The sequence below is a fragment of the Solanum lycopersicum genome, chromosome 2 (assembly GCF_036512215.1).
Source record: "Solanum lycopersicum chromosome 2, SLM_r2.1".
NCBI lineage: Eukaryota > Viridiplantae > Streptophyta > Magnoliopsida > Solanales > Solanaceae > Solanum > Solanum lycopersicum.
The window spans coordinates 57,547,322-57,563,883 of NC_090801.1; the positions used below are offsets into that span (position 1 = coordinate 57,547,322).

The 16,562-nt window shown below is 31.7% G+C and overlaps 4 protein-coding genes across 4 annotated transcripts; 1 reads left to right on the top strand and 3 right to left on the bottom strand.

The window, feature by feature from the left end:
* Positions 1-12: 12 nt before the first annotated feature.
* On the top strand, positions 13-6,163 carry LOC104646049 (heat stress transcription factor A-7a-like). The gene is made up of 3 exons (XM_019212053.3): positions 13-1,226; positions 1,536-2,260; positions 2,370-6,163. Coding segments are annotated over exons 1-3 (1,020 nt in total). The 5' UTR covers positions 13-932; the 3' UTR covers positions 2,371-6,163.
* LOC104645867 (cold-responsive protein kinase 1-like) lies at positions 2,657-4,662 on the bottom strand. The gene has a single exon (XM_010318548.4). The coding sequence runs from the start codon at positions 4,660-4,662 to the stop codon at positions 2,878-2,880; it is 1,785 nt and encodes a 594-aa protein (XP_010316850.1). The 3' UTR covers positions 2,657-2,877.
* Positions 4,729-5,379, bottom strand: LOC104645866 (EP1-like glycoprotein 2). Its single transcript, XM_010318547.4, has one exon. The coding sequence runs from the start codon at positions 5,377-5,379 to the stop codon at positions 4,729-4,731; it is 651 nt and encodes a 216-aa protein (XP_010316849.1).
* A 4,034-nt stretch (positions 6,164-10,197) lies between the features above and the next one.
* Positions 10,198-13,246, bottom strand: LOC101245319 (U-box domain-containing protein 17). The gene has a single exon (XM_004232986.5). It carries the CDS (start codon positions 12,485-12,487, stop codon positions 10,313-10,315), a length of 2,175 nt encoding a protein of 724 aa, XP_004233034.1. The 5' UTR covers positions 12,488-13,246; the 3' UTR covers positions 10,198-10,312.
* Positions 13,247-16,562: the final 3,316 nt, after the last annotated feature.

The following is a 16,562-nucleotide window of genomic DNA, read 5'->3' on the forward strand; positions in this document are numbered from 1 at the left end:
TTGATTATTTTTTATTTTTGAGTTAAAATGGAAATTGTTGAACCAACCACGTTACAACTAATCAACTAAAAGTCAATCTTTAATAAAATTAAAATTTGACTATATGAATATTCTGTTCCCTTGTGATACAAAAGAAGTTGAAACAATTTTTGTTTTTCTTGATTTAAGACAATCAAATCAATTGGTAGTGTAATAAATTTATGAAATAACAATGTTTCTACATTTATTTAATAAATTCAACTTCAAAAAAATGTGTTTTATTATATTTTTGTCTAATTTTTTGTTTAATTGCATAGAGGGGATGATAAGAAGAGAAGGGAAAGGGGTCCGCGAGAATAAAACTCACACTTATTATTTGGAAAATAGAATTAATTTATTCGTATAAGTATTTACACCAAATTAATAGATGTATTATACACTGCATAAGCTTTTTTACAATTTTTTAATATATATTCTCACTTCATTAATCACAGTAATTAATAGAATTGATGTAAACAAAGGAATGCCATACAAATTTAGACTATCATTACGTGACCATTTTTCAAATCGATTAGAGTAATAGTCAAATTTAGATTATTAAAGTATAATTAATAAAAATAATGTAATAAAATAAATTTGTTGAAATTTTAATTAATCTTTTCTTAAAAGAGCATAAAATGCAAATCGAACAAGTAAAAAAGGACGGAGGAAGTACAATTTAGAAGCAGCTGGCTGTTGTGTGTGACTTTAGAGGAAGAGAAAAGTAAAAACCACCAATGGTCCTGATTCTAATGCATTTTTTCTGCATTTTGTACTTGAAAATATTTGATTTCATTATATATTATTAGTATGTTTTACACACTATATAACTTACTAACATGCATGATCAATTATTTCATTCACTTCCAAATTTGCTCAAAAGGTTTCAAAGAAAATAATATCATCAATCAAGAATGGAGATTAACATTCAAGAAAATGGTGGAAAGGGAGGAAGAGGAAGAAGAGGAGGAGGAGCTGTTGGTCGAGGCCGGCCGAGGCTTACCGGATTACGAGGAAACTCTCCACCACCTTTTCTAGTGAAGACATATGAAATGGTGGATGATCCTGAAACTGATCCTTTGGTACATTGGACTTCTAGCAAAACTACTTTTCTTATCACTGATCCTAACAAGTTTTGTGTTGAAGTTCTTCCAAAGTACTTCAAACATAGCAATTTATCTAGCTTCATTTACCAGCTCAATAACTATGTAAGTAACATTCTCTCTGTTGTGTTCCTACTTCTCGAAATTTCGTTTCCATCACTACTAGTTCAACACTTCAACAGAGCAGTCCTCTTCTGTTTTTCGATATGTTTCCTGTGTTTTTATCTCATTTGTATTGATTTCTTGATATTTGACTTCTCATTTAGTATTGTTTTCTGTTTTGTGTTCCTATTTCTGTTGGTTAATGACTCGAATTTTCAGTTTCATCTTTACTAATTCAAAATCTGTGATAGTGTTACTGCCATTTCCACTTCTGTTTCTGATAAGTTTACTATGTTATTTATGAATTTTCAGCGCTTTAGGAAGGTCTGTTCTTACAAATGTGAGTATGGAAATCCATGGTTTCGGGCTGGGAAGAAGCACTGGCTGAAAAATATCAAAAGTAGGATTCAACTATCCAAGGAGAACAACACACAGCAAGGTTCGCATAGTCCTCGTGTTGATCTGGTGAGCAATAATCTGGAAGAAGAGCTGGAGAAGTTGAGGAATGATCACATTAGTCTGAGGGTAGAACTTCAGAAGTTGAAAGATGGACAAGAAAACATGAGATCTTTCTTTCCTATGTTGCCAGGATGCGGTAAGGAAAAAGAAATTAGGAATATTATGAAGTTACTTCTTGAGAAATCTGAAGTCAGAGGAGACTCTAGCAGCGATGACACCACAAAGAGGACACGATTGGTGGAGTCACCAGATCGTGTGGCTGGCTCTGTCCAGGATGGGATTGGACAGACATCAAACTCTGCTGGTGGCTCCGTAAGTTCCAATGAAAAACAGAAAGAAGAAGCAACTGCTCGAAATGCTAAGAATCGTGAGTTTTGGGAGAAACTGTTTGAAGATGAGTCAGAGTCGAAAAATGAAGGAGCAGAGGAGTCTGAGCAGGAACTGAATCGTTTGAAGGCTATGGCAAAGATTGAGGAGATGGTAGAAAGCAAGATTGCTATGGAAGGAGAATCTTTGATTGCAAAGGCTGCTGCTAGTTTAAATGATGAGACGGAGGCTTATCTTCAACTATGGACCTAGTATATTCTCTTTGGTTCCGTATTTCCATCAAATACAAAAATATGAATTCTACTACATGTTTAAATTATGATCTTCTTATCAAATTGAATTTTTTTACTTCGTCTGCAGGATGGAGAAGAGAAATGCTGATGTAGTACAGCTGATGTGAAGGTCCTGTATTCAAATGGACTGTTCTTATAATCGTTCCAGCAACTATTAATGTCTTTTCTGTTTGCATAATCTCACCTAGACACTATACTGGATGTAGGAAGTTAACTTTTTAGTGCTTCATAATTGTAACTAATTAGAGTATCAAAACATCCATTGAGTAGCCTGTCTCTAAAAACTCTCACTGAGTGATGACATCTGAAGCTGCTTACTTTGACGCCTACAGTTCTGTTATATATAGACAACAATTGAACTTAAGCATTCATTTTTGTTTGGATATACACTGGAAATCGCGCCATGGTTCTTAGTTAATTGCAGTATCTTACTAAGTCACAGAAAAATAACACAAATGAAACCAATAAATAGCTATACAACAATGATGATCATAGGGATCAGATCAGAAACAGGATAAAGTGGGGGGGGGGGGGGATTTTTTTCTCTGTTGATTCTTCATCATGCTAAGAAATGCTTACCTAGGTCCTGAAAGAATTGAAGGAAACAAGTTTGTCGTGGTGTCTGCCACTCTTTTGATTGCTGCAATTGTTTGTGAATTTGGAACAGTATAGTCTAAATGAGATTCAATATCCATTGTCCCCTCGATCACTTTAACCACCATTGACATGGAAGGCCTCAGAGTAAAATCATTCTGTAAGCACCAGACAGCAAGCTTCATCATATGAATAACTTCTGATGTATTGCATTGCGGATCATCGCTGTAGTTTCCAATCATTTCGATGAGCTGATTGTTTTCGGCTTTTTCCATAAACAAGCTAAGCAAATGTGGATGTTCCAGTGAGTGTGAATAGTCCACGTTCTTGCGTCCACAAAGGATCTCTATTGCAACAATTCCAAAGCTGTAGACATCTGCTTTTTCTGTAATGAATGCACTACACCATTCAGGAGCCAAGTATCCAGGGGTTCCCCTAATTCTGGTCACTATATGGCTCTGATCCTTATCCACCAACTTGGCCAGGCCAAAATCAGATACTTTTGCACAAAGATTCTCGTCAAGCAGAATGTTCTGTGGCTTAACGTCTAAGTGCACTATTCTTTGCATACATTCTTCATGAAGATAAGCCAATCCTTTTGCTATATCATGGATGATTTTTCTTCTTATTTGCCAATCAATACTGAATTGAGTAGAGGTTGTGCCAAAAATCCATTTATCCAATGATCCATTACTCATGAAATCATAAACTAATATTGTGTGCTCTTTCTCAGCACAAACTCCAATTAGTCTAACAAGATTAACATGATGGATGCTTCCTATGGTCTGAATTTCTGCCAAGAATTCCTTCTTTCCTTGGCCAAAACCATCAAGAACCTTCACTGCTACTTTCTGACCATCTCGAAGAACTCCTTCATAAACTAAGCCGAAACCTCCCTGACCAAGCTTTTTCTGGAAATTCCCAGTTGCCATCTTCAGCTGTTCATAAGAAAATCTTACAAGACCAGATATCTCCCCCGAGTAATCATCAATATTATCTTGTAATGTGTGTTTTCTGTTGAAAGCAATCAAGATGCCAACAGTTAATGCTATCAGAAGAACTGTTCCACCAGTCAATCCAGCTATAATGCTAATTCTTCTTGTAGCTGTAGACTTACCTTTTTCTGCATCATTTGGTAATTTGATGAATGCAGATGATTCATAGACCCTTCTTCCCTTTCCATCATTTATAAGTGAAAGAACAGGAGAGGGTAAATAGCAGTCACCACTTGAAAAGTTAATGAAATACCGGAAGAGAACTACTTTACAAGAGCAGTTCTTCAAGCACAACTCTTGGCAACTTTCCTCATCTGTTCCTCTCAGAGCTGCTGCATCAGTGTCGACATAGTTAAAGTAATAGACATCCGAAGCACGGTCCATTCTGTGGGAACTTTTTCCATCACATTCCACCGGACTAGCTTCCACACATCCGTTGTTTTCTCGATCATTACTTTTTATGAAAGGACCTGGACAAGAACAAATTCCATTTGAGCAAAGCTCCAAACTGCCACAAGCTGTGGGGTAATCACAAAGCCCGATGAAATCTACCAAAAGATCGTTTGTCTGATCACTTCCCTCGGTGTAGGCTCGAAGATGTCCATCATAATCATATCTCAAATATTTCATCCTAGAAGGTCTTGAGAACACAGCATTTGGCTCATTCGGCTCGGTTGAGGATATGTACAAGGCAAGAGTACCATTCACTGCTTTGACATAACTTTCATCAAAGCTATCCCTTTCTCCCCTGACCAAAAACTTAAAATACATCTGCGGCTTGTCTGATATGTAAAATGCAAACAAGCCTTGATTGGTTACAGAGATATAGTAGTTACCTTAACTCCAATTGGACGAAGAAACTCTAGCCGCAAGTCTTTGACCAGCCCTTAATTTCTGACCTGGAAGCAGTGCATCTGTTGGATGATCAAAAGACTGCCAGACAGACTGATTATACATGTCATGAAGCACAAGATTCCCAGTCTCCATCATCTTAATGCCCGAAACAAACTTATTCGCGGTGCCTGTAGACCATACAAGAGTTCCATCCACATCTTTTAACACTAAATCTCCATCTTGCAGCAATTGCAGCGTTCCATTTTCATGAATTGGATGGTTTCTGTTTGCAAACCAGACCAGCTCAAGGTCAGTCCAGCGCTGAGCTCCTAGAAAGTCCTGACGAAGACGTACAATTCCAATGGAAAACACAAAGGCATCATCCTCTCCATTTGAAGCAAAACCACAAGCATATCCCATGTCCTTTTCTATATCTTTGAGCATCAGAATTCGCATGAAAGGTCCAGATGATTGATTGAATGAGTAAAAAGGCCATGTCAAGGGCTTTGTAACATTGATAGACGATACATTACTGTTTATCCACGTTGTGGGTATTTTCACCGAGTGATAATCAGGAAATTGAGCCAAAGTAAGGTACTCAAGGAGCACAATGATCCAAAACATCAACAAATGTTTGAAAGAGGGTATAGCCATGATTCTGTTTTAGACAAAAAAAACTAATATGTTCTTTGACCAAAAAACATATTAAAAGGGAAAAGAATTCTTATACATACAGATAGTTCATCTGTGAAACCTCTAATTTATATCAATGACTTGACGATCATCGAAATGAATCTATTCCCATATACTTAACTACTTGTCTGGATAGGGTAAAGATGATTTGAAGCTGATGTTGTATTTTCTTCTCTTTTTTCTATGCTTGGAGAACTTTGGAAATGATCTTTACCTACTTTTACAAACTAAAAAAAAAAACGAAAAAACATTTGACTAGCATGCTCTATGTGGACAATTTCATCTTGCACGAAAAGAGAAGTACATTTGATATTTGAATTCAGTTAAATGTTATCCCTTTGTCTTAGTTGTTCATGTTTAACATAGGACTTTTCTTCTCCTGACTAAGATTGACGACGACTGGGACTTTGCCTAACTCTGGTAAATAACTCCCAACAAAATGAATACAGGAAGAAACATCTCTTTATCATAGTTGTAACTCCAAAAGTTTCTTACCTTAAAATATTGAACAACAAGAACACACAAGGCTACTCAAGTTTTGGGAGTCATCAGAGATAATGCAGTAAGCTTGGCGTCGAGTCACTGTTTAGATTTTAAGTAACCATAGACAGGTTAGGTTCCATATCTATTATGTCATTTCTATTGTATGAAAATCATCAATCCCTGATATCTTGAAGAATTTTTGTGCTTAAAAGAGTAAAGATCACTTCTTTTTTTAACTTTTTTCATTTCACAGACCTCACTTGAAGTGAAAGTTCTTCTCATGAATGACTTATACTAACCAAAGACCTCTCAACTTCAGAACATTAAAATATGTAAAACATCTGTTTGTAAGGTGATATATTTCCTTAAACCATGTAGCTGTAATCTTTGACTATAGCTATTAGTTAAGTGTCAATTTTTAAAAGAAAAAGACAAACTGTGACATAAGGAAGTGTTATTTGACCCAAACTTTATCACACATGGAAAAGTATTGCCTGAAAATTTGAACTAGGTTTAACTGTTAAGAAGTTGAATATTCCTTCTACAACTCTTCTCTTTTTCTCCCATTTCATTTATGGTGTCATTGCTTTTTAACAGGGAACTACTTTCTTAATAATAGAGAGAAATATTTAAGGGTCAATTCGAAATTCAGTGGAATTTCAACAAACTTTTGCAAAGCAATAGAGTTTAAACTCGTGACGTGCATCTAACCCACACATCATGTATTGCGCTCTTATCATTATACCAAAGTCCCAAAGCTTTTTCCATAAAGAAAATTTAGTAAAGCAACTCTTCCAAAAAAAAAAAAAAGTTTCTTTTCTTTTCAAAAGAGTGTTTCTAGGGCCATGGTTTTTATTAGAAAAAAAAATAGGAAAAGCATAAACTCTATTTTTTTGTTCCTCTCAAAAACCCCACAAAGAAAAAAAGGTGCATAACATGTAATGAAAATTAAAAACACCCCACTACAAGTCTAAGACATCATTTTTATCCCATCAACTAAGAAATTTTTTTGTTGTTTCTTTTTAAAAAGGAGAGGCTTTTTTATTTGTCCAAATACAAGCATAATGATAGGTCAACGTATCACACTGAATTTAAACAGATTATTTGCAATGTGATAATGAAATCATCATGTAACCAAAGATTGTGATAAATAAAAATAAAAATAAAGAAATAGGTATTGGAAAACAACTCAAAAGAAGAATGAAGAATCAATTATTTCGCCAAGGAACATTTTGGTGCGCCAAGCCATCATTTCTACTATGGAAATATTTTGCATTGTTTTCCAACCATTTGGTTTTCCGTACCACTTATCTCTGTCTCTCTATTCTATTTCTTCCATTACAATCATATGTAAACCAACTTGCATATATATATATACATATATACTAGTTTCAGAGTTGCACGTGTATCCTATGTTAATTTTTTTTTATATTTCATTATAACAATTAGAATTCTACATGTACATGCATGTAACGAATAACAAAATCCAACAATTACAAATAAAATTATGACAAAAAAAATCAGGTGAGAATTCTTATTTTAATGTATAAAATTTATCAACAAACTGTAAATTTAGAACTTTAGATAGTAACAAAAGATTAACTTTAGCCTAAATAAAAATACAATTAAAACAATCAAAAATTTATGGAAAATCAAATGAAAGAAATTTAATCACAATAACATCAAACGAGGAATCTTATTTTAATGTATAAAATTTATCAACAACTGTAAATTTAGAACTTTAGATAGTAATTAGCCAATTTGCATTATATATAGTCACAAAAAATTAACTTTAGCCTAAATAAAAATACAATTAAAACAATAAGAAATTTATGGAAAATCAAATTAAAGAAGTTTATAGAGAGAAAACACATACAAAATAAACAAAGAAAAAAACATGCGACAACATACACATTCTTTTGAAGACTTTAATCATATAATAATTCAAATCTTTAGTGGGCATCTGGGCATTGATTATGGTCTTTATATATTGATTTAACTCAATGATCTCATAATAACCAATATTTTTAATATTTAGTGTGGCATGTAGAATGATTACTATTTATAAATAAATATTTTATAATATTTTAATTTAACACAGAATAAAATGATAATCTAATTTTATACTTTATTATTTAAATATTTTTTTACCCTTCAACCAAAAACAACTTTCATAGGGAAAAAAATAGACAAATACAATGAAAACTTATCAAATTAATATAACACCAAAAGATTGAAGAGAAGACACCATATCAGAAAGAAAATTTATGCATTAGGATTGTATCATATATAGCCAAAAAGAACATATACAATGAAATTAATTTTATACAGTGACTATTAATCAAAGAAATATAATTTTTTTTATGAACAACATATCTCAAAATTGTAGTCCACCTTACTTTTTTTTTCTATTAATATATCAACATATTATCTAAATATAACAAAAAATCATTTAATATAGAAGGGAGAATCATAATTAACAAAACTAAAACGGGAAGAACAAGGAAAAAATTGTAATCTAAATCGTGACTTACTCTTTCAATAGATTTATTGTAAGTTCATCTAAATGTTAGCATAGCATTTTCAAATGTATTAGAACCATACTGTGCCATCATATAGTTTCATGCAATAGAGAAGACCAAGAAAATTTTCGAAAAAAGGGTTAGAATATGAATTCTTGTGCTTTTGGGTGTTCTTGATTTCTGTTGTTATTTTCTTTCTCTATGTCTTAAATATCTATACATTTCAATAATATGTGGAAGATGAAAATAATTCAAGTTAATTAAAGAGAGTGAAGTCACATATGAAAGTTCAAAAGAGTGATCTTTTCATTTACAATATTCATTGTAATTAATGTAAGTTAAATAGTGCCTTCAAAATTTAAAACTGAAAAAACCTTTCAACATCAGTAATTAAGTGATGCATGAATAAATAGGAGTAATAGAAAGACTTTAGGAATCTTATCATTGTTTTTCTAATTAAAAGTCATTGACTGAATAAATTTAAACTTTCTTCCTAACTTTAAATACTTATGAAAATTAAATAGATATATATATATATATATCATTGTGTAATTAAAATATTTATATTTAATAAATAATAAATTAAATCTTAATTTAGTAAAAGGGCAAAATGTTATATATAAATTATATAAGTTTTAATTTATTAGAGGAGCAAAATGGTAATTCAACTTTTAAGTTTTGAGCTTCATGCTTATAATAATATATGATATATATATTGATATGACTATTTCACGAGGTACCTGTTATCATTCATTAGTGTTGACACCAATAATTTTGCACCGATGGCAAATCTAGAGCATATACTATGGATTTTCAGGAATTCAAGGTGTCGCTTGATAGCTGATTAGAAAAAATATTGTATTTTACATAAGTACTATCATGTATGGTAGTTAGTTAGGATTATGTATATAATTATTACCGTGTTTGGTGTTGGCAATATAAAAACTTGTATAACTAATACATGTTTAAGTTATGAAGAAATATATGTACAATTTTATACGGGAGATAAAATGAAATAGCTAATACATGAATAACTAAACCTCGCATATCTAATTTCTCCGTAAAATAATAAGTACAAGCTATCAAACAACCACTTGTAGTTTTTGTCCAAATCATCTATTTGACTATGAATTCACCTCTCTATCATATATCAACCATTATCAGATAACTATGAATTCACCTTACTGTCATATAATCAAATTTTGAATCCTAACATCAGTTTCATAATTCTCATTGATTGCTAAGTCACCCTTAGATGCCTCTCTCTTTGGGGTGTTTTCCTTTTCCAAGTGGATTTATTCAAAGTCAACATTGATATCCTATTAGAGAGTTGAACAGAGCTTGAACACCACTAAATGTTTGCATAAGCAAAGTCATACATTATCTTCTTACACACCAAACAATTGAACAAAGAAAAAAACAAATTTGACTAAAAAGAGAGGTGTCCATCTACTAATTCTTACATTAGGAATTGGTAAAATTTCTCTATATTTGAAAGTTACAATGTAACTAACTCAATGTCTTACTCAGTTACAAAGGTTTGTTTCAGTTATCAAGTTGGAGAACCATCTATATCATGTTCAGCAGACCATTTAACTTAACAGATTAAAGTTGAGGAAAGGTAAAATGGCCATGGTCATACAAAAAGAAAGATGGAATCCTAACGGACATGGTCAGAATTGTAACCAACCTATTATTCACTAACATCTCAGATAAGCGAATCGCGAACAGACTTTGAAACACTGTATTCTGCAAAATGCTAAGAACACATGAATTTTGTGGTATTCCTATGATTTCTCTCTTTCTTTGTCGCGTTTATATTTCAATGAAAGAATTTTTGAATATTACAAGTAAAACTAAGAACAAAAGATGAATGGTGGTAAGTACCCCTATAATACTGGAACTGAAATGGACATGGACACTGAGACATCACCAGGAAAAGTTGAATCCCTAGCAGCAGCTGAGTTTCCAGCAAATGCATATCCTACACCAAACCCACTATAATGAACTGCTGCATGCTCACACCGTTGGAATACTCTAGCAAGCGATGCTGCTTTCCTCCTTGCGCGCTTTGTTCCTGTAAAGAGCAACGTCTGAAGTAAACTTGCTAATGACGGCGCCTTCAAGACCCTCTCAGTAGCAGCTGCTCCACCACCGCGGCATAATTCAAGTAATGCAGCAACAGCATTCTCCTTCCCTCTTGGTGTCCCACATCGCATCATTGCAATGAGCCCTGCTACTGCCATTTCCTCATTGCCAACAGCTGTAGCACCAACTTGCTGCCTAACAATCAGCGCCAATGCACCAGCAGCTTCTTCAGCAACACCTTCACTTCCCAAAGCTCCAACTAGAGCAGTAACAGCTCCAGACTCTATCATCCTCGCACAATTATCTGTGTGGGTGGATAAATTAAATAGAGCAGTTACTGCATCTTTCTTCCCTCTGGGAGAACCTTCTCGCAACAGACCCGCTAAGGCCTCGACTGCCCCATCTTCTTTTGCTATTTGCCTCTTATAGTCATGAACAGCTGACAGACTGAATAATGTTGCTGCAGCATTTTCCCGTGCCTCTGTGGTGTGCCCAAATCTCAAAACTCCAACTATCAAAGCCAGACACCCTACTTCATCAATAATTCGGCCTTTATTCTTATCAAAAATCGATAAGTTAAGCATTGCAGTGACGGAATTTTCTTGTGCCACAGCATCTGGAGATGAAAGCAAATTCTTCAAATGTGGGATTGCACCAGCCTCAGCTATGTATGCACGATTCTCCTTACCAGTTTTAGCTAAAAGTCTTATCTCCTGAGCAGCAATAGTTTTTGCAATCTGCGTCCCACTCTCTAGCTGCTTAATCAGAAGAGCTGCTGTGGCTTTATTAGCTTCTAGTGCAGCCCTGCTAGGTGAAGCTGATGGAAAACATTCAACACATGGATCCCCACTCTCCAGAGGGTCATAGGGAATTTTGCGAGCAGCACACCAATGCATAATCAAATTCCTAAGAGCCCTGTTTGGCACAAGCCGGGTATGATCAAGCAACTGCCCTGTCTTTGGGCAAGTACAGTGACCCTCCTCCATCCACCTCGATATAGAAGCTCGATCATATGTCTGCCCTGTTGCCACAATAACTGGATCCCTCATCAAATCCAACGATATCGGACAACAGAAGTCCTTTGGTACAGAAATGAATGTCTCTGCAATCTCTTGACTAATCAGCCCTCTCTTCGGCTTCTTATGCTTACCCAATCTCAACCCCATATCATCCTCTTCAAAGCCAAATAGCAAAAACCTGCAGTATCGCATCAACGCCACAAACCCGTTGAGAACTGAGGATGTGGGCTCAATATCTCCTTCATGGTTCACAATCTGCTCCTCCAAAAACTCAATCTCAACTCTGCAACTCCTAGGATTACAAATCCCCAATTTTTCCACAAAAAAAGAGTACAACTGAGCATAGTCAGGAACACCACCATTCTCAAACTCATTCAAGAAAGAAAACAATTTCAACCTTAGCATCTCATCATATTTATCAACAAACAACTGAGATTTTCTTGCTTGTTTCTTCAACAACTCAACCTGTTCCCTAACATCTTCAGATAAATTTTTTAAATCCTTTAAGGGGAAAACATCCAAAAGGGTCGAGATTTCTTGGTTCAAATCATGGAAATGACCTGAAATCGAATGGTTTTGTAGCAACAGCCACAACTTACTTGAATAAGAGCAATAATCAAGCAAGATTTTCGACCGGTAAAGCAATAAATACAACTCCTTGAAGCACAAAAAAGCTGTAAACGGCAAATCTGAAGAACCACTACTTCTGTTCTTTTTATTCTCAAGAAGACACTCCAAGAGAACAGAAAATACTTGAATTTTCCTTAACAAAGACTTACAATTCTTCCGCTGATAAAACGGCAGCCTTTTACCTGAATATGCAGAAATCAGCTCAGAAGATAACGCCGTTAAAGTTTGCAACAACCCAACATCTGTCAGATCCACCGGCGCCAAGAACGCTTCCAGTGTCGGCGACCTTTGTCTTCTCAACGATGAGAAAATTGCAGCAGATGCCATCAATTTCCCACACCCAATTTCACCAAAATCTTGAAAAATCAACTCCAGCCCTTTTCTTGTTTCCCACTGAAAAATGCTTTCTTGATCTTATTTTTGCAATATTTCAGTGAGATATCTATATGGGTATACCAAAAAAAAAACTGTAAAAACAACTCCAAGATTCTACCTTTCTGATAAAAAACTATCAAGAAAGGTTTGAATTTAAGACCAAGAACGAAATGGGTATTTATTATTTGTACAAAAAACTTGTATGGATTGACAAGAGAACCAAAAAAGGAAAAATATAGGTATATTCTATAGTGAATCCGCGTTAAAGAAGAAGAAGAAAGCAAAGAAAAAGCTGGAAGAGAAAGAAATGGGAAGGGGTGTCTTCACTGTGTAATTATAAAGATTTGTGTGTTGACAATTTCTTGTTTTTTTTTTACCTTTTTTTTTCAATATTTTTTTCCTTTTTTTCCAATATTTGTTTTTTTTTCTTTTGTTGGTATTTGGCTTTTTATATATTTTTTAGGAATTTCATGAGCCGCCATGAAAATGCTTGAACCTTAGCTTTGACAGATTATATTATCCAGATTCTTAAATCCTGTCCATTCATTTTCTTCCTACCTCCTTAGCTTAATTAATGAATTAATTACTCCTAATTATATTAATTTTAAAAAGTTTAAGAAATCTGAAAATAATGAATTTAAAATTTACTTAGGAGAAAAAATTACTTGGTTCTGTTAAAAGGACGACACAATTTTTTAAAAAAAAGTATAAGTGAATGATTATGTATGCAATATTGCAAAAAAAGTAGTGTTAGAATTAAAATTAATCATGTGTATTTAGATTAAATATTTTTTAATGTGTTTATGTGGAGCTTGATATGATGATGTCAAGTAGTGAAACATGGGTACTTTTAGTGGAAGATTATCTGTACTGATAACGTTTAATACATAATTAACTCCATAAATTTATCAAATTATTTCATTTGATATTTAAGTTAAAGTTATATTTTAATTGAATATCTCAATATTTTAATTAAATACGATATATATATTCTTATTCGTCTATTAAAAATGAAATTGATCTATAATCATGTAAGAATTTATACTAAATAATATACATAATAAATATCTTGAACTAAAAAAGAATTCGATCAAAGAATAATAAGGTAAATATCTTAAACTTTAAAAAAAGATTCTATTAATAAGGTAAAAATTTCTTATTTGTATTAATACTTCTTAAAATTATCCTTTTAAGGTTTTAACTTATTTTGACTTATCAATCAAAAATTGATAAAATCTTATATGTCTATTAATTGAAAAGGTTAGAGTTCGCTAAAAAAATTATAGATTTTTATAAAAAAATTTAAGAAAAGAAATATCTTATGATTAGTTATTTTCACTTGGCCTTTGCAAAATTAATTTCTGCTTGACAAATAGTTACAACTTTATGTTAATTGGTCCCTATATTTAATATCAGACCATATATATTTTTCTTCCTTTTTATAATAAATGATGAGAAAAGGGTAAAAAGTGTGTATTCTCATCACACAATTAATTGAAGAGTTGACCAAATAAAAAGCAGATTAGACCTTTTTTGGGCCCATTAGAACTGTAACGCATGGAAATAAGTCACAAAAAAGATTATTCTATTCCTTAATTTGGCAGACTTTTGGGATATACAATTCTCTAATTTGGAGCCTTTGACTAAACGAAAGGTTCCAAATATTCAAATTATCAGATTGTACGATATTAGCGTTTAAGCATAAATTTTTTAATTTCTAACTTTAAAATTTATGATTATATAAAAATAAAATAAAAAGATAAATCAATATTATTTCTTTTGTCACATTTTACTTAATAATAGTTAATTTTAAATTAAATTATATTAATTCAGTATTTAAATATTGAAAATTACATTTAAAATATTTTAAATTATATACGTATTTCAATATTATCATTTTACAATATTGATCAAAATCTATATAATTTAATTATTAGAAATTTAAAATATAATAAATAAAAATGAACAGTTAAAAAAAAGTATAAAGGGGGGTGCATAGTGAAGGGAACCAACACTGCTTCTGTGTTACGTTTTACTTTGATGACAGTTTTCAAAATTAATTCAAATAATATTAATTTAATATTTAAATATTTCAAAAATTACATAAAAATATTTTTGAATTTTATATTTTTTTCTCCCTCGTTTTAACATTATCATTTTAAAATATTGATCAAAATATATAATTTAATTATTAAAAGTAAATATAATAAGTAAAAGTGAACGGAAGGATCGATAAAATAGAAATAAATTGGGGTGCATAGTGAAAGGAATCAATATAAGCATAGGGTTCTGAAGAGTGCTTTTTATTTTAATTTGATGTGTGCTCTAAATGCAACATTAAGAAATTCTCAACAACCAAAGCTTTTGGTTACTTTGAGATGTGCATTTCTTTATGGTTGTTTTGACTTTCTCATCTCTCTTTTACTCATCATTATTCATTTATTTATTTTTTTACCTTTTTCTTTTCTTTTTTATTTTCTAATTTAATTCTTTCACACTTTTCTCCGATATAAAATAAAATTTTAAGTCATTGGGATTGTTCACCCGACTTATCTATCTTATGTTAGTATCTTTTAGAAAAATTGCTTTTAAAACTTCCCTCCTCCTTTTATTCTTTTAGGGAGGGATAAAGAAATTGTTCTTATACATATTTTAGCCAAATATCAATTAAAATTTTAATATTCAAAAATAATATAGAAATTATCATAAATTATATTTAAAAAATAATATTAGCATGATAAAGAATACATTTTAAAATATTAACAACGGTAGCCAAACACTCTCTCTATTTCATTTTATATGTTATCCATTGTATAATTAGTTGAATCATAATATTTGTCATTTTATAAGATTTACACATAAATTATCATATTTTGTATATTATATTCTTGATAGAATAGTTAATTAAACTTGTCATTTATTAATAAAATTGACTTAAGAAAATATTAAATAAGAATAGAAAGGTAAAGTCACATCATTTGTTAACGAAAGTGCAAAATAAAAATGTGTCATATATAATGAAATATAAGGAATATGTAACAGAGCGAGTATTTAGTCAAGTTCTTATAATACTCGCTTTGTCTCTAATTACTTGTCCATTTTTTTTAATTGTCTCTAATTACATGTCTATTTTGACAAATTAAGAAAGGACAAAATATTTTTACTTATTATACTCTCAATTAGTCACTTTGAAAAAAAGTAGAAATTCTTGACAATCTTAAGTTTTTAATTCATCAATTTGATAATTAATAGAGATAAAATGATAAACTCACTATGTCAATAGTCTTCTTAATAGATGTGTCAAATTGGAAGTGGACAAGTAATTAGAGGCAAAGGAGTGCTTTCTAAAATTAGCAAATACTCAAAAAAAAAAAAGTAATTATTTTAATTTAGAAGCACTTACAATAAGCCAGTCCAATTACCTTATACTCCCATCTACTTCAAAAAGAATGTCTCACTTTCTTTTTTAGTATGTTAGAAAAAGAATGACTCATTTTTTTTACAACAATTTAACTTAAACTTTTCACATGACATGTTTAAGGCCACAAGATTAAAGGGTATTTTAATACATTTGACATAAAGCTAGGCAACGGACCGGTTTGTATTGGTACCATTTCGGTTTGTCCCCTTTCGGTTGCCTGCGGGACAGAACGGGACATCGTGATACGGTATACAGAACGAAACCACAATTTGATACCGATATACCAATACCAATTTATTTCGATTCTGATTAATTATTATTTATTAATTAATATATTATATATTTATAATTTATAGTTTATAATTTGTGTAATTGTTTTATCCTTATTTTTATTTAATTTTTTAAAACTACAAATTTAAGTAATTTAAACTATAAGTTATAATATAACTTATAAATTATAACATATTAATAAGTAATAACTTATAAATTTCAAAAAATTTAAATCTTGAAAACTTATTAGACTTAACTTGCAAATTTAATAAGTAAAAATTTTTAAAATAATATCCTTAAAAAAAATTAAGTAAGAAATTATATTATAAATTTAAA

Bases quoted from the DNA above. Each gene is read 5' to 3' on its own strand.
- LOC104646049 (XM_019212053.3), top strand. From the start codon at position 933: ATGGAGATTAACATTCAAGAAAATGGTGGAAAGGGAGGAAGAGGAAGA. The intron at 1,227-1,535 runs GTAAGTAACATT...ATGAATTTTCAG, and splicing joins TTTACCAGCTCAATAACTAT to CGCTTTAGGAAGGTCTGTTC.
- LOC104645867 (XM_010318548.4), bottom strand. From the start codon at position 4,662: ATGTATTTTAAGTTTTTGGTCAGGGGAGAAAGGGATAGCTTTGATGAA.
- LOC104645866 (XM_010318547.4), bottom strand. From the start codon at position 5,379: ATGGCTATACCCTCTTTCAAACATTTGTTGATGTTTTGGATCATTGTG.
- LOC101245319 (XM_004232986.5), bottom strand. From the start codon at position 12,487: ATGGCATCTGCTGCAATTTTCTCATCGTTGAGAAGACAAAGGTCGCCG.